Raw genomic sequence first — 18,011 nt, forward strand, 5'->3', positions numbered from 1 at the left:
TGCTTCTCTCTTTAGAGCTACTAAGCTACTATAAAACTTCCATTTTTTAGAACAGTGGAGATGTGTGCTTGAAGGGCAAACAGATTTGCAATACCTGTGGTGATTATGGGAGAGTTTCTGATCGCTCGCCTTACTGCTGAAGTCAGTACGGTGGTGTGACAACTTTATAGATACAGATTATTCTAAAATATTTTTTCCAAGTAAACTTTACCTTTGTGACTTAATTTTTTTGTCTTGCTTGCAGCAAGAAAAATTTCTGAAAGGATTATAATGCTTTAGACCTGCACTTCCTGGGAAGGAAGGGTGGGAGGTCTGCATACCTCTAAAGGCAAAGGGAAATGAATGGTCCTGTAACACTTTTTGCACACTTAACTTACCTTGGAGACCATGCACAAGACTGTACACTCAGCTTTTCACTGGGAGATGTGTTCTAGAATTTGGAGGTTGAAAGTGAAATCCACAGTTGTTTATCCTGGCTTGTTTTCTGGTTAATGTTCCAAGGAGTGAGTGTACTCTTTTCATGCAGACAGACCTGTGCTGTGTCAAGGCTACTCAGATTAACTGTGCAGCTGGAATGTATTTTCCACATCACTTGTGTAGATGTTGCTCTACCAGTTCTCCAGTTCTGCCTCTGCAGATTCTTACTGGCTACTGACCACAAACGATGCATTCATAAAATTGAAAGCAAAGTAAATAAAATTACTGTAGCCTGGGATGCCTTTAATCCACAAAATATTTATTGTATAACCCTCCAACTCCTAAGGTGTATGTGCATGTGTACATACGTTGTTTCAGATATGATATGCAATGCATGCTTTAGCATGGCTGTTCTTTAATTCTGCTGCCTCCTTCAAATGCCATTTGGTTATTTTCAGGGGCTCACTTAAGAACTGTGTGGAAGAACAAAGGGACAGGGGTTGGTACAGTATCTGCGGATGTTTTCTAGGAAAACTTGTCTTTTGACAGGTTTATTCTTGCCATTTGTCAGGTGGACTGGAAAGAGGTAAAAGAAAGGGGGAGGTAGGAATGGACCTATACCAAAAAGAGAAAAGCCTTAAACAAAGTATTTGAGGTTGACTGTGGGCAAAGAAGCAAAGAAGGTACAGAAGACCAGCAACGTGAAGCAGCCCAAAAAGACATGGAATGTGTATGAGGATGAGAATAGTGGGGGAGAAGAATGCTTGTATCTTCCATACAATCAAGAGTCTAGTAGTTTCAAGATGTTCAGGTATGGCCAACTGAGAACTTACACAGGCCTTACTGTATACTTACACTTCTTGATATAATTTCATTTACAGGCATTTTCTGAGTTGCTGTATCACTTCTAATTGATCTTTATAGTAATTTTTATTCCTATTTAGTGCACTTCCCTCCCCCACCTTCCTCTGCTAAAACCATTCCCACTATCTTGTTACTGCCAGCTGCATTTTCAAATGTCTCAGCTCTGTTGTTCTTCAGCACCAAAATAGTCCCAGTAGTTCAGAGCAGTAGCCTTTTGGGACGTAAGTGGCTTCTCTTTGCTAATTCTGCTGCTCACTATAGTATTTTACAGACTTAAGAAATAATGAATGAATAAAACTTAGGATTCTTGAGCAGACACCGTGACACTGGGATAAAGCCATCAGCAGCATCAATAGGTCTTTCAGAGCATTGTCCCTATAGATAGTTCTGTATTTTAAAGACAGAACAGTGCTGCACAGTAATTTTGATTTACAGTTACAAAGCCTCACACAAAGCCTTACACAAATGATTCCATCTAAATGTGACAAACTTTTGCACGGCATCAGCAATAGTTCTGAACATTTCTTGCTTTGCTGCATTTACGCTGTTAAATACTATTTAAAAAACAACCCAGTTTACAAAAATCATAGAGTGAATATATTGAGACAAAGTGCTACTGCTGTTCAACTACCTCTTGTTTAGCTGAAAGCCACAATTCTATTCCTTCTTTTGGAGCAGGAAAGCAAAACTGGAGAGCTGTCATTCTTGGGTCCTGCTTTCTTCATGAAAGCAAACTCTAAAGCTTAGAACATAATTTTATGCTTTAACACTGCTTTATTGTACAAAACAAGCAATTTATTAAATATAGCATCTGTCATTCTTCAGAAAGACAAATACATGCAGAGAGATATGTTTTTTGTTCACATTATTATTTCTCCCTTGAAATAAGTATGACTTTCCTGTCCTGCTCAAAGGAATAGGAAAAATTTCAGGTTCAGGTGTGCTTCTAAAGGAAGCCTTTAAATATTGTCTGTCTTCTCAGTACTACACATGATGGAGTTAACAGTCCTCAAACACTGTTCTTTAGGCAGCAGCCTTTCAGTGATCAATTCATGTCTGAAATCTTGGTTATTTCATCCTTTGCATCCTTGATCTCGGTTTGAACTCTTGTTAGATTGGCCAATTTCTCATTGAGTAAAGCAATTTCCTTCTCCCGCCGTAACACTTCCTCCACTAATCTTCCTATTCTCAGTGTTAGGTCATTTATTAAGGGCTCCAAGATGGCAAACTCCTTTTTAACTTTGTACATCTTAGGTTTTAAATCATTTGCAAATGTAACTGTCTTCAGAACTTTTGCTCTGTCACCTTCAAGATTCAAAAGTCTATCGGAATGCTTGTTAAAATCACTCCTTAACTCAGACAGTGCTGTCTTAATTTGTTCGATTTTTCTTGCATTACTGGATGCCAGGCTTTGTATTTTGGTACTTCGGTCGATGCTACTGGTAAGGAGGTCACCTATATTTTTTACTGTTGCCTTTTCACCTTTTTCTACTTTATCTTCTAGTGTTTGCAAAGAATCTGTCAGTGCAGTCATTTCGGAGACCAGGCCTGAAATGCGCCTTATGTCAGTTTTTACTGTCACAATTGTCAATGTTACGTTTTTTGCTACAGAAGCCGCATTCTGTTCAGCGCTTGAAACTGCATGAAAAAGGCTGGTTAAATTCTTCTCCAGTTCTTCTTGTTTTTTAATTATGCTGCTAGACCATGTTTTCATTGTATAAATATCTTCCTGGAGATATTTAATGTGAGAAATTATGTGAAGATCTTCCAGCTGTTTCATTAAGTTCCAAGTCTTTTCACACTAGAGGGATACAAAAATATTTCTAGCTTAACAACTCAACGTCAAAATTCAAGCTATACTTTAATGAAATATCTTACTATTCTGATGTTCAATTTGAGTGCAAACCCTGTCTCTAAACTTCTGTTACAACACAACCAATTTTTTTTTTTTCTGGTCAGTATACGTAACAAATGTTAGTGCTTCTCCTCTTACAACAAAAAATTACAGGAAGGTGCTCCATGACTTTCCAAGGTGACCTCTGGAAACACAAGTCATCAAATGGAATCTTCTTCCATATATAGGAATTTTTAAGTGTCCATAGAAGCTATTTTAGTGAAGGAAAACTCATGCTACTGCTGGATTTTTGTCTTGAACCAATCATAAGAAAATAAAAGAGTGAACTAGGAAATCTTGATTTTCAAATTTGAGAGGAAAAAAGGAAATTACCTGAGTGATACAATCCTGTTCAATCCCCAGTAAGTCAGGGTAGAACTTGGAGAGAAAAAAAACATTGAACAGGCAAACTGAAACACATTCTAAGAGGCTAGAATTAGTTTCATACTAATTCTTTTCTGGACACTAATAGTAAAAATATCACAGAAACAAATATTTTTAATTCTTCAACAGTGCTTGTCATTCCTCAATAGCTCAGAACTGTTTGCTCAAAAGTAAAAGACCAAAATTTAGGTTGTGGAAAGTTGTCTTGTTTCCTACTTAATGTCCTCTAAGGATGAGGATTTCATGTTGAATTTCCTGTATATTCAGCTTTCAATAGGGTTGAAGTTGATGAAAGACATTAGACTAGAGGTCATACCACTGGCAATGTAGCCACGCTGCCCCAAAAAGATACGAAGTAGAAACACTAGAATTGGAACACACTTGTGAAAAGTATTTAAAAAACATTGCTTTATATAATAGCTTTTCCTAATAGCACATGGAATATTGAAGTCTTTACTCTGTACCCTTTCTGAAGGAGCAGTTTATTTTGAATTAGATTATGTACCAGGATAGGGAAATTCACTACAATATATTTTTATTTTGAATATGACTGTAAACAGAAATTTATACATAAGCAATAATTATATGAAACCAACACAGCTTTAGAACATTGAGAAACACTGGTTTCATAGTCTCTTGAATGGGCAGTGTTACCTGTTTAGTGAAGACTGCAGTGGAGTTCTAGAGAAATGAATGTACAAACCCAGAATAATTCAAGTTAGGTCTGATTAAGTCATAAATGTTGTGGGTTCATACTGTTTCTACTAAGCAATCTCCTTTCCTGAGAAATACAAAATTATCAAGACAGTAAGTCTGCAGACGATTTATGTTGTCCCTGAGATCCAAATTTCAATAAATGACTATCAGGCCTATTCGGTAGTACTACATCATGTGTAAGTAGGTCTGTGGATAAACTGGATATTCCCTGGCCCCAAGCACGTAACTCCACTGATTTCATTAATTACTTTTGCAGCTCTTGGTTCAGCAAACTTTGGGAAACAATGTCAGCAACACTGTTAATTTTTTTTCCTTTGAAATGCAGAGCAATACCAGACATATCGTGTAATGCCTAACAAAGAACATCCTACAGAAGAAAAGGTTAAACTTTGTTTCTAAAGCACCAAAACATGCCCCCCCAAAAAACCCCAAAAAACCAACAAAACAGCCCTTGCACTAATACAGTGACAGACCAAGCCAAACATGTAAATTAAATGATGGAAGAAGAATCTAACAGGAGTATCTGTTAATAAGAACTTCAGTCTACGTGTAGTTCAATGACTTCAATGGCAGAACAAACCAATGCCAGTGATTTTAGGAGGCTGGAAAAGGCTGGAAATGAGGTCTAAGGAGGCCAGGTCCTTGGGGTCAAACAAATAAATGGTAACACAGCTGCTATGTAAATACCAGCTGCTTGTACATGCCAGAACAAGACAAGGTTCTCATTAGGGGGTACTTCACTAGTATTTTCTGTAAGGGTGTTGTATCTAAGCTTCAGCTGTTAAAAATGTGTTCAGTGCTTTCCTGCAGCACAAAACCAATACGGTGTACAATACATTAAAAGCAAGCTACAGCTATCTCTACTGAGAAATAAGTGATTAATTGTTCACTGTTACAAGTCCATGGAACATAATACAAAAAGTAACAACAAAAGAAACTAAGTAGGGAAAACTAAATATAAACTAAAAATATGACCTTTCCCCCCCTTAAATCTAAATTCTTTGCTTCAAATTAATTTTTAATAAAAAAGATATTTTAGTAAATAAGCTGAAAATGATCCTTAATTTAAGAAAATATTCCTTTCCTTTAACAAAGTTACTGTCTTGCTCTCCAGCCTCTTCCTCAGCCTTTCAGGCTGTTCCAATGTCTCTTTAGATCAATGACAATACCTCAGCTATCCTTGACATACATTGAAATCACATTATTTACAAACAAGTGCTTTTTCATCAATGAAAAACCTAAGTCCAAATTCACTGATCCCCATTGTGGTCATTTTCTAAGTTAAAGCTTTCTAAAGTTCCTTCTTCTGCTTTTGAAGATACTGTTATGTCAGGCACTGTTTCTAGAACAGCTATTTCAGACCACACTTTGAACATGCTGCCATTGGACTGTAGGCCTTCAAGAACCTTCTGCATCGCCACTGTATCAGAAACAGTTTTCAGCATGTCATTTTCCACAGCGTACAGCTGTGTCTTCAACTCCTGTATCTTTTTCTCCATACCAAGCAATTCACTTGACAGTCTAAGAATAGAGTGAATAGCATTTTCAATTGTTGGCAAATGGGTCTTGCACTCCTCAATTTTAGGTTCATAGTTTGCAAGTTTCTGATTCAGGTCTGTGTCCTTGGCTACCAGACTATTCTGTTCTTCTTCTAGCTTTTCAACTGACTTTGCATCCAAGTTCAACTTTTGTTCAACTCTAGAGAATTCATCATCTTCTTGTAGTTTTAGTGTTCTGATATTTCTGGCTGTACTGTCTTCCAAATCTCTTACTCTTTCTGAAAGGGATTTAATTCTTTGGTCAACTTCATTAATTTTAGAAGTAACTTCTGTGTGTATGAACTTTGCTTCGGATTTTAAACCACTAGCATTTGTGTTCATTTCATCCAGGCTGCTTCTCCAGAAATTTGTAACATTTTGGAACTTGTCATTAATGCTCTGCATCTTTAGAGAGAGAGTCTGTTCATTGTTCTGAATATCATTTATGATGTTATGAAGAGAAGATATTTCCTGCCCAAACTCAGTCATCACAGAGACGGATGAGGCAGCTTCCCGCAGGATACTTTCAGAAGGCTCAAGCTGCATTTACAACACAAAACAATGTCTGTGTCTACTTAACAAAAGTAAGAACAGAAAACCATTTCCATTTATTAAGAGAGAATAAAGTCCCTTAAAAGCCACTGTACTTGTTACAAAGCTCCTCCATGATGCGTTTCCATGTTTCATCTTTAAAATATTGTTGGTTAACCTAGCATGAAAAAGTCATGGAAAAAAGGTATGTCTGTTGTTGAATTTCTATAGAATATATGCAATTTTCCATGTTTGGTTTTTTTGGTGTCCAAAATACAGTAAATCCCATGCAACATTTTGCAATCTGAAGTGCAGTATATAAATAAACAAATTACATCATGTATAAATGACATTATTCTGAGATCAGTGCTGAAACAAAATCACTGGCATGAGCCATGCTACCATCATTATCTGTGAGGTATCAGGGATAATTCGGCAGCCAGCACAGCTTTTCTACTTGATAGTGTCACACATGGTAATACATGTTTCACTACTACTGTATTTTCTTATCTATCACTTCATTATGTCTTCATATTATTAGAACAGATCTGCTACATCAAAATGCCTGTAAATTTTCTTCAAATCAATGTATGTTAGAATCACACAGAAAAGAGGACTGGTAGAATGAAATATGTGCATATATGTAAGTTCTTAAAAATAGTTTCGTTCCTGAAAAATAATACTGATATACAACCACTGTATTCACATACTGGAACAATGGCATGGATTGACATGCTTTGTCACATGAAACAGTCTCTAAAGGCCTATTCACAGGCAAGTAAAACACATTATGAAAACTTATTTTAAATCAGTCAGTTAAACTAACAAAATAACAATGAAGTAAAACAATGACAAATGTTCACCAAAGATTATCCAATTAAGATGTTAATGATTACCTTTTCAGAAATTAGGTTTACTTTATTTCCCACATCCAGGATTTTTCCAGCTTCTTGCTGTAAGAAATTGTACTTTCTTTCCAGATCAGCAAATTGGCCTGACTGCTGAAATAGAAACCTGCAAATTTCAAGTAAATAAACAGAAAACATAAGTACTTAATTAGCATATGTTAAGTATTCCAGGACCTGATTCACAGCAAATAGTTACTGGTGGAATTCGTGTTCACAAAATTTGCTAGATCAATACATGACAGAAAAAAAAATTAATGAAGTTGATCTGTCTTGATACTGGAGTTACGTTCCAAAAGAGGTGGAACAAGGAAGCATCCGTAGATGTCTTTGCTGTTAGACTGCATGCTAAGGTAACTAAGGCACTGATACTGCTAAGATATTTTAAAACATCTTTAACAAAGATATTTGACCTTTACTTAAAGACTCCACCTGATGAACAGTTTATCACACTGCTGAGCAAATTATTTACAGAGAACTCCGCTTCTTCTGTCGAATTATTTACTGCCTGCCAAATGAGCACTTACAGTCAGACTAAGCTGCTCTTCAGGTAGATGTAGTCTCCAAAGGAGTTATTTAGAATTCATGAGCAAGGCACCTTCAACACGATGTAACAGATGGAGCTTCTATAGTAATGTAATAGTAACTGCACACCAATGTTTCCATGCTGGTGAATACTGCTACTCTTTCCTTGATCCTTCTGGCTTTAACAAGTTTATAGGCATTTAGCCCAAGCACTCTGGTGACATGTATATCAAACAGCCCACAGAATACAAAAGAAAATACTAAAACCCTCTTTAGAGAGTTACCTACCAGGTCACCACCAGGCAAACAGCAAGAGAAATGAGAGAAATGATACTCAAACTTGTTCTTGAGTCCATCCAAAAAGAATTCCGATTATTGCTGGTCCTGGGACTTGCCAGCTTCCCATAATTACTGTGCTTCTCGGCTTTTTGTGAACCTTCGTTGGTCTTGGATGAAGAAATACCTTTTTTCCTTGGCTTAACTTCAGACATATTGTGGCCTGAAGCAAATGAGAGAGCTAGAAAAAAAAAACCAGAAAGGACTAGTTTTTACTTCTTACTTTTAAACATCCTCAAACACAAACTTTTGCTCTTTAAGTACACAAATACATCCCCAAAAATGTTTCTTTTGGTGTTTACTATGCTTCCTAGTTATGTGAACTTTTGTAAAGTATCATAATACTTTCACTAGCTTTCTGTATTACAGAGCACTGCTTTCGTGTTTTTTCCAACTGAACTGGCTTTTCAAGCTTAAGCTAATTTCACCTTTCCAGAAATATTTCATCTGCTGTGGCATAAGCTATTTTAAATATGTAAAATCACAAGGATTAAAAGCATATTTCTGTTTGTAGCTGATGACTGTCACAAGTTCATCAGCAATGTCACTGACGACCTTGTGTTTTACCTGTAGATTTAAAAAATATTACCTACACCACACTAAAAGGGGAAAGTTAATTTATCAATTTAAAAAATATAATAGCAAATCAAGCTTTAATTTAGAAATAGTTCTGTTATAATGATTTCATGTCATCTGTAAAACACAAACATCAGTTAATAAGTCATGATAGAAAAGTTCAGAAGATTCGTGAAATCATGCCTCTAGAAAAAAGAAAAACTGTAACTTCTTCTTGATAAAATTAAGGTCAGAATAGATTGAGGCAATATGAATCTCTAGCTCATATTTTAACCAACCAAGTGAAGTACAGAGTGTAGGTTTTAAGCCTAAAAGCTTCCACCATACAGCTCAAAATAGATTTGATCCTTGGCAAAGTTGCTTTAGCATAATTTGAGACCAAACTGTTGTGCTGTTTTGTTAGATCGCTTTGCAGCATTACCGCTTAGTCACATATCAAAATATAAATATTTGGAGATTCTTACAAAGTCACAGGGGTAAAAAGCATTGTTTAAAATCTAATCTGTCATGCAGGTACCTTAGAGCTGTTTGAGTCACAGTACTAGGAAACATGCTCTGAGCTTGAAATATGGAGAAAAACAAGTTTTTAATTTCCCAAAAAAAAAAAAAAAAAACCCAACCAACCAAAGTTAAAGTGGAGGCAAAAAAAATAGAGATCTGAATAGTTGTTAGGAAAAGAGTTTAACAGAGAAAAGCAAAGTTCTGCTTTAAAAGGACGGCTTCAGCGCGCAGCCCGGTGCGATACAGAGGGATGAGCCGCAGCTCCCCAGAGACCCTCCCGGACCCCCGGCCGCGCTGGACCCGCGGCACCCAAAGTGACCCACTGCCCCCTCCGTCCCCGAGGCTCCCGGCAAGCCCGACCACCCAGAGCAACCCTGGCGGCCCCTCTCTCTCTCTCGTCCCCCCGCCGCCGCTGCCCGTACCCGCCGCGCTCCTCCGGCCTCAGCTGCGGCGGGCGGAGGCGGGCCGGGCCGCCCTGCCCCGCAGGCACCACGTTTACAGGCCCCGGGGCCCCTCCCCTGGCTGCGGCTGGCGCATCGCCGCCCGGCGCGCCACGTCCGGGGCCCGCCCGCCGCCGCGGGCAGGCGAGCGAGCGAGCGATCCCGGCACGCACAGCCGGGGCTCGGCGGCTCCGCGCCGGCGCGGGAGGGAGCGCGGGGCTTTGTTCGGCGGCGAGCGAGCGGGCGGGCGGACGGCCGGGCAGCGAGCGGGCCGGCCCGGCCCTTCCCTTCCCCTCCCCTCCCTTCCCCCCCACGCCCGGAAGGAGGAAGCGCTGGCGGCGCCGCCTTCCCAGGAGCCGCGGGGCAGCGGCTGCGCCTCGGGGCTCGGCGGGGGCTCGGGGCCGGCGGTGCCGGGGCTCCGCACCGCCCGCCAGGTGAGCGGCGTGGCGGACACGCAGGGACGGACCGGAGCTGACCGCGAGGGGTCCGCCTGGGCGGGGCAGGGGGCGGCGGCGGGCGGTCTGAGCGCCTCGGTTTCTGTTCCGTTCGCGGCTAGCAACAGCGGCACGGTGTGAGTTAACCCTTTGTTTTGGGTGTTTGTGGAGCGATTTCTTTTGTGTTTGATTCACGTGTGGCATTATTATTATTAGTTTTTCTACCGGGAAGCTCTCGCGTCCCCTTTCCTCCGTGTGCGGTGAGATAAAGGTAGGGTGGAAGGCTTTCCTAAGTGCGTAGTTTTCAGTGAAATTAGGAAATTCTGTCAGTACGGCAGAAGAGGCGCTCCATCCCGGACTTATCCAAAAGCAGCCGTTCTACATCTACCCCGCTCCTGAAGGAGAGAGTGCCAGAAAAGGTGAACGCTTCTGCAGGTACCTGCCTAGTTGCTCTGTGGAGGATTTTGGACTTGTTTATGGAGCTTTCCTGGCAGGATTGTGATCGGAGAGAGCGTTTTGATCGATTGGGACTCGCGGAGCAGCTGATTAGTTCTGGAAAACCTTTATGCTGTAGTCAGCTTCACCTTCTGTTTTCTTCAGACATTTTTTTTTTTTTATGACATGGAGGAAGAATGCAAGTTTAGAGTCGTGTCAGATGCTGGCAAAGGAAGGTATCGCACAGTCAGTGGCAGTGATGGGTGCTCCCTCTTCCATCATATGTCAAGATCCAAGCGTCCTTGTGTGGAGTCTTGAACTTGGAGACGACAATGTGTTTATCCCCTGCAATGAGACCCAGTCCTCTTTCTCATCCTGTTGTCCCAATCACATGATCCAAGGACTTAAAAAAAATTGAGGGATGTAGTGGGTGGGGAGAAGACCTTTTCATAGAGACATTTAGCAAGTTGCTAGTATATGAGAAGCTTTTAGTCTTTGGTTTTGTAGTTCTGAAAGTGCTCATAAGCATAAATTAATAGGAATGGGGAAAAGAATTTGTATTTTCAGAATTACCAGATGCTTTGCTGCTCTTTTAACATCAAAATTCATAAGCTGTTTTAAAACTTCTCTCCTTGTGCTTGTAAGTTATGTTCCCATTCTTACTTGATTTCTCCCCCCCCTCCTCTTTTTCACACTGAAGAAATATGGATGTCAGGAGTAGAAACTATTTGCTTATGAATCGTCAAGCATTGGAAAATGACATCAAGACTTCTTATATTATGGATCATATGATTTCTGACGAAGTACTAACATTACAGGAGGAGGAAAGAGTGAGGCAGCAGGTAGAATAATCTCTCACTGCTATTTATCTTCCTAGTCTACTCATATATTTTACCATCCTTTTTAAAAATACTAATTTCTGGCTAATTTCTGGATTTTTCAAATTCTAAAGTGTATGCCTAGCACACAGTTTTTATTGTACTTCCTAAGGTTGAGTTAAGAGCTTGGTAAGTTAAAGGCTATTTCTGTAGCTATAAATAGTTTATAATTTACAGAGTGATAGATGAAATGATTTCTAAGGTCTCTTAGTTTTGTATAATACCTCTTCTAATTTTTTTTTCTAGAATACACGGAAGGAGCGAGCAGCTATGCTAATAAACATTATTCTTACAAAAGATAATAATTCATATAGATCCTTTTATAATGCACTGCTTCTTGAAGGGTACAGAGATCTTGCTGCGCTTCTTCAGGACGGCATCCCTGCCATCTCGTCTGGTAACAGAAAGAGTTCAATGGATGGAATGACTTCCCATGGTCAGTGTAACTACAGCAATCCCTGTGCTTGAGCGTGAAGACAAGTTGTGTTTTTTATTCCTTAGAATAAAAATATATGTATATATATAAAATATATATATAATAATGTGTCATACCTGTTCCAATGAAAAAGGAGCAGTTGGTGCATTGGCTTGTTTTCATTGTGTAATAACTATGTGTGTATTTCATGTAATAAGTAATGTGGCAGGAGAGTTACAACAGTTACAACTTTTATAGGTCATCTTGTAAGTGTTCATATTAAGTAATGTTTGTTTTAAAAGGCAGGCGACCTGAAGCTCTTACGGTTTTCTCTTATTGGTATAATTTTTGTTGTAAGTGAAAGAAGGACTCTCATTTGTATGCACTAAAGAAGTTGAATCTATCAGAAAAACTTGTAGCCTCCAAAATTCTGGTACTTACCTTGAAGAGTAATCTTTAATCTTTCAACCTACATTCCAAGAATTGATCTAATTATTAGGTTACTTAATTCTTTCCACCAGATCTTTTAATGACCCTACATAAGTTCCATAATTTTACCTGCATTGTCATCGGTATCATCTTTGACTGACATGAAATAAATTTGTAGTTTCTAATGGGCAGAACCTTCTAACTGCATATGACTGACTGCCGTATTTACTGGCACTCTACATTTAGTAAGTGTCAAAGGCATGTGGAGTTTAAGGCTGTCTTAGATAATCAAAGTTCATCAGTTATGTCGCTCCACATGGCCACAAAGTGGGCAGATGAAGTACACATTTCCTTTCCTGTTATGCTTTACCTCCTCTATTTCAAGTAGTGCTATCTCAGCTTAAATCAGTGGAAGTCATGCTTGGACCCCAGTGCTGTGCTGTGAAGTGCCAAGGAAAGGCCTTACACAGCATCCTTTCTTTTCTGCTGCATCCACGGCGTGGTGACTTCTGGCTGAGAAAGTGACTTGATTGCTGGGTATAGTAATGTTGAGCTCCTGTGTTTGCTACAGTTTCCACGGGAGCTGTTAATTCTCTTTTTACTTCTAGGTCTTAATGTAACAAGCTTTCCTCATGCAGTTATTAATTTGAACACTGTTTTAGGTAGGGGGCTAGTTGCCTGCTAATTAATTTGTTTCTAAAAAGCAGGTTTTTTTCAGTATTTGGTTTTTGAGTCCAGCAGTTTTTAGGGCATTTTTATGGGACATGAGAAGGGGAGGGAGCCCACTTGTTATTTTGGGTGAAGATTTGTGTGGTGTTGAGTTTGAAGAGGCATCACATTTAGAACTCCTGTTTTATTTTGATGTTTCTTGTTCTTAACTTTAGTGAAGACCATTCTCTGCGAAGGAGGCGTACCACAGAGACCAGTTGTGTTTGTCACTCGGCCAAAACTGGTAGATGCTATTAAAAAGAAACTGTACTGCTTGGGAAGTGAGCCAGGCTGGGTCACAGTTTATGGAATGGCAGGCTGTGGGAAGACTGTCTTAACAGCAGAAGCTTTAAGGGATCCTCAGCTCTTGGAAGGTACTGCCAGAAAAACATCTGTATTTTTATAAAAATCACTATAGGTGTAGGCATGTTGGACATGTATGGTGCAATATCATATGTCATCTTGAAAGTGATTTAGGTTTCTAAATTTCTTAGGTGATTCTGAAATATTTGCTTGCAACATACAACTGTCACAACCATTTAGTGCTCTAGGACTACTAAGTATTTTATTAGTTTGTAGAAAAAGGTTTTGAATAGCTTTTCACCTTAGAATCTGCTTTGGTTTATGAGAGTAGATGCATCCTTAATTAACTTGAAATTGCTATTTCTGTTAGTGCAAAATAATATATCTAGTTATACTCCTTTTGGGCATTGCTTGTAAAGTCCTCAGACTCCTCTCCTTGCTATGTGAATTTGAAAAAGTCTTGCTCTGACTTTTACCTATATTTTAATAGAGACAGGCATTTGTGGATGGTAGTGTTGCCTTAGCTTAAAGCAGATCCTAGATAAAACCGTTCAATGGCATTTTTTCTATTTTATTTACTTTTCCTTGCATAGGACACTAGGAGGAGAAAGTAGTACTTGGCATTTAAAAAAAAAAAAGTAGGGATAGGTACTGTAGCATCCTCTGCTACAGCTGACTCTTCTAGATGGCTTTTGATCACTGTTTCAGGATTATTTTTACACCCCAAACTCCCAACTCCTGCAGTACTACAGGGTTAAAAATGCAAATGCTAGGTCAGGCTAGCAGAAAGATGGATGCAAAAGGGGCTGTGGAGGGACAGGCAGGAAGACATGTGGAAAGGAGGGACAACAGCATCAGCGATGGTGTGAAGTTTCTATGGGTACTTGCCCTATAGAGTCTGTTCCTTTAAAAATGAACTGGAGTGGTCTTGTAGAACCACCCTTTGGTGTTAATTGCAAGGATGGCTTGCAATATACTTTACAGGTTTGTATTTTAAGTAATGCTGACTTACTACTGTAAGTTGCTAGTAAATATTTAAAATTATTTAAAATGTATGGCATGATTAATATTGCTTTTCTTGTTAGATTACTTTCCAGGAGGAGTTCACTGGATCTCTGTTGGGAAACAGGACAAAGCAGGGCTCCTCATAAAACTTCAGAATCTCTGTAGTAGATTGGGACATGACTCCACTCTTCCACAAAGGCCACTTAACATTGAGGAGGCTAAAGATCGTCTTCGTTTGCTGATGCTACGCGAATACCCCAGGTGATGTCAGTAAAATCAAACACTATTCTTTAACTGATAAAACTCTGCAGAGTAACTTTGGTCTAATTATGTGAGGTGTCTGTGTTGTGCTTACATGTGTCTGTGACGTGTGTTTTTTTTTTAACCAACATCCTAACTTAGGCTAGTAAGGCTTCTGCTAACAAAGTATGTTAAGCAGCTGTACAGGAGTCATATCTGCTTGAAAAAGCAAATAGTGAAATAGTGAAAGATGGGAACAAACAATTGGAAATAAGGATTGCTTTAACTTCCCGTGTTCTCATTGTGTGTGTAGACTGGTTTACTGATGTGTGAGGATCATAACAGCAGAAAAAAGGGTGCGTATCACTGCAGAAAATTCTTCCTTTACAGAACAGCTGGTGTCTTTAAAAAGTGTGTGATCTAGAGGTACCAAAATGAAAACAGATTTTCATGATGTGACCAGTTATTGTCAAGAAACCAGGGAAACTGTTCAAACTTCAGGGAAAGTGACTTGATTTAATTAAGCAGCATCTCAGTCACTGCACAGCTTTTTGGACCTTTGAGAAATAGGTTTTATTATTTGTTGAGGATTTCATTACTCTCTGGGAAAATCTGTACTAAATTAAATAAGCCTGCTTGTCAGTGAGTTACCTTGGGAATAATACTCTAGCCTTGTGATCTTTGTAGATAACATAGAATAGAATAGTGGCATTTTTGTACAGGGGGAAAAGAAAAAATCTTTCTTGTGAAGAAAAGATGTGAAAAATATTTCCAGGTCCTCCAAAATAAATCTATCTGTTTATCAGCTGCAAGTGCACTTTTCCGTGAAGGGTGTGAAGTGGTTGTCTCCATTGAGACGTTTCCGTTGCTATTTCTTGTTTATTAACAAGCAAAACAAATTAAAACTCTTCAATACAGAAGTGGCCATGGGAGGAAGTAGAGGGGAATGTGCTGGGGAGTAAGGTTCATAGAGGGTGCAAGTGTATTGGAAACAAAGCTTCACTGGTTGTGCAGCTTGGGAAGGAGCTGGCTCTACTCTGGAATTCTCTTTGGCGACAAGAAGTCACTTTAGCTGTATCTGGATTCAGGCACATCTCTTGGGAATGAAGTATTAGACAAAGGATTCAGATTGTGAAGCTAGTATGTTTCCTGGGATTAAAGTATTAGTCAAATGAAAAATTGGAACTATGATATACTTTAAAATAAGAAATTACAGAATTGAGTCTCCTGTGATAGTTATCACAGGGTATTGCTTGTTGGTTTGGGGTGGTTTTTTGTTTGTTTTGGTTTTTGTTTTAAGGTTTTTTTAATAATCCTAATTAGGATTTAAGATTTGTTGGTGTGACTTGAAGAGAAAAATCATGGGTGCCTAATGAATTTGAAGTGCTCAGATTAATTAAAAACAAAATCAGGCTGTCATTCATGCCACCCAGCATATTTTCAAGTGTGGAAGTGACACAAAACGGGTCCTTTATGGCTGTGATAGTATTCTTGTGAACCCTCTGATTTATCAAAAGGAGGAGTTGTATAAAAATGAGATAGGGGTATCCAAGAGTTAAATGTGTCTTTGAGAATGGGGTATGATGTGTATGCACTCCTTTAAGGAGGATCAAATCCTTATTTACGGGCTTTGATGGTGTAAGTACCACTTAGCCGAACAGAAATGAGGAAGATTTGTCATGCTTTGGTGGGAATTGGACAATTTAACCAGTACCTAGTGGAGCGGAAAATTCCATCCCTTAAAAAAAAAAGGTAGTAAATGGAGACCATTTGTAGGATTAGATGTCAATGATTAAACTCACTGAATGCAAATAACTGGTATTTCTTTTCATACATCTACTTGCTGCTAGTCTTTTTGACTTCTTGCTTCCTTAAAACCAGTCTTGTAAAAACAGTTTTCAGTGACTTCTCTGTCATATATAGGCAGGTGTAGGGAAGTCTACTGTACATTATTCTAGTGAGATTCCATATGGGAACCTGAAAACCTGGCTGGCCATAGGACTGGAATATGTAATCACTGAAACGTCGTTTATGTATGAAGAGCCTTGCCATTCAAGACAATTGCTTCACAAGAGGATTAGTCTCATATAGCTTTCCAAAGATACAAGAACAAAACTAAAAACTCCTGAGTCAAAAGGAAAGCTTAAATGCTTTCCCACAAAGCTTATCACTAGCCTGTGTCAGAGTTATCTAGTCTTGTGCAACCCTTTTCTTCATTTATGACACCTAGTGACTTAAAACCAGTAAATATTTCTGTTTTGCCTGGCGTCTACTAATGGAAATATTTCTCAAAACATTGTTGTTTACACTTCAGTTGTAGCTACGAAATAATAAACGGTAAAAATGTTTTTGAGATAACTGCATTCAGCTTCTTGTGCAGTATTTAATCACGGAATCACCAAGGTAGGAAGAGACGTTCAAGATCATCAAGTCCAACCATCAACCCAGCACACCACCATAATCACCCCTAAACCATATCCCCAAAGTGCCACATCCAGACACTTCTTGAATGCTTCCAAGAGACAGTGACTCCACCACTTCCCTGGGCAACTTATTCCAGTGCTTAACCACTCTTTTAGGAAAATTATTTTTTCTGATATCTAATATGAACCGCACCTGCTGCAACTTTAGGACGTTTCCTCTCATCCTTCCACCTGAGACATGGCAAAGACACTGACTCCCACCTGGCTACAACTTCCTTTCAGGTCATAAAGATTGTTAAGGTCACCCCTGAGCCTCCTGTTCTCCAGTCTAAACAACCCCAGCTCCCTCAGCCGCTCCTCTTAGGACATTTTCTAGACCCTTTACCAGCTTCGTTACTCTTCTCTGGACATACTATTAAGATACTCTACATACTAATATAAAAAAATTATGCAGTGATACTTCGTAAATTCTGAAAATGTTCTTTTATTATTAAAATGCAATACTCTATTTTGGCACTAAAAGTTGATCTGAAATATTTCTTCATGCCCTAGATCTCTTTTGGTCCTGGACGACATTTGGGATTCCTGGGTGTTAAAAGCATTCGATAATCAATGTCAGGTTCTCATCACGAGCAGGGACAGGAGTGTAACGGATGCTGTGGCTGGTAAGGAACAGTTTCCTCTCCTGCACCACAGATTTTATGTGTCTTTGTCTGCAGCTTGTTCATGTGAACTTTCAAAAAAATCTGATAGAATCTGTCTATCAATTTGTGCACAAGTGGCCAGGTTTTAGAACTCTGCTCTGTAAGACTTTATGCTCTTTGTGAAGTAAGTGTTGTATGTTATCATGGAAATTACATGTTTACATTGAAGAGTGCAGTGATTCTCAACAGAATAAATTAACCTCTGTGGCACTGATGCTGTTAGATTGATTATCTCTACACTATTCAGCAGTGACTGCCCATAATGCATGTGTAATTATTAGCTTATAGGCTATTTTTTTCTATGTATATATCTCTAATGCAAGCTGATTCTGGTAGGTAGAATTTATACCCTTCTTAGTCCTATAAAATACTATGCAAAAAATCATGAACCTTTGCTCGAGATTTTACT

At 39.0% G+C, this 18,011-nt stretch overlaps 2 protein-coding genes across 15 annotated transcripts in view; one reads left to right on the forward strand and one right to left on the reverse strand.

The window, feature by feature from the left end:
* Positions 1 to 2,035: 2,035 nt before the first annotated feature.
* On the reverse strand, positions 2,036 to 9,848 carry LOC121663812 (IKBKB interacting protein). 2 transcript variants are annotated; one of them, XM_042026511.1, is made up of 4 exons: positions 9,611 to 9,800; positions 8,064 to 8,292; positions 7,242 to 7,359; positions 2,036 to 3,082 (listed from the first exon to the last, which is right to left on the reverse strand). In XM_042026511.1, exons 2-4 carry the CDS (start codon positions 8,264 to 8,266, stop codon positions 2,327 to 2,329), a joined length of 1,077 nt encoding a protein of 358 aa, XP_041882445.1. In that variant the 5' UTR covers positions 8,267 to 8,292; positions 9,611 to 9,800; the 3' UTR covers positions 2,036 to 2,326. The 2 variants fall into 2 exon arrangements, with proteins under 2 accessions (XP_041882445.1, XP_041882436.1); XM_042026502.1 differs by lacking the exon at positions 2,036 to 3,082 and adding an exon at positions 4,078 to 6,354 and having other exon boundaries at positions 8,064 to 8,290; positions 9,611 to 9,848.
* A 91-nt stretch (positions 9,849 to 9,939) lies between these two features.
* Positions 9,940 to 18,011, forward strand: part of APAF1 (apoptotic peptidase activating factor 1) — a 51,443-nt gene continuing 43,371 nt past the window's right edge. For 7 of the 13 annotated variants that reach the window (XR_006015755.1, XR_006015757.1, XR_006015756.1 and 4 more), the window contains exons 1-5: positions 10,091 to 11,339; positions 11,622 to 11,811; positions 13,104 to 13,301; positions 14,316 to 14,496; positions 17,451 to 17,563. Coding sequence is in view for 7 of the 13 variants with exons in the window: in XM_042026457.1 (XP_041882391.1) it covers positions 11,202 to 11,339; positions 11,622 to 11,811; positions 13,104 to 13,301; positions 14,316 to 14,496; positions 17,451 to 17,563 (820 nt within the window). In the remaining 6 variants the exon portion in view is untranslated. Of the gene's footprint in view, positions 10,063 to 10,085; positions 11,340 to 11,621; positions 11,812 to 13,103; positions 13,302 to 14,315; positions 14,497 to 17,450; positions 17,564 to 18,011 lie in introns of those variants that run through there. The other 6 variants (XM_042026480.1, XM_042026488.1, XM_042026425.1 and 3 more) reach the window with 5 other exon arrangements.

This window comes from Corvus kubaryi, unplaced genomic scaffold (assembly GCF_017639235.1).
Source record: "Corvus kubaryi isolate FWS band 111438036 unplaced genomic scaffold, C.kubaryi_AGA036_p1.0 129, whole genome shotgun sequence".
NCBI lineage: Eukaryota > Metazoa > Chordata > Aves > Passeriformes > Corvidae > Corvus > Corvus kubaryi.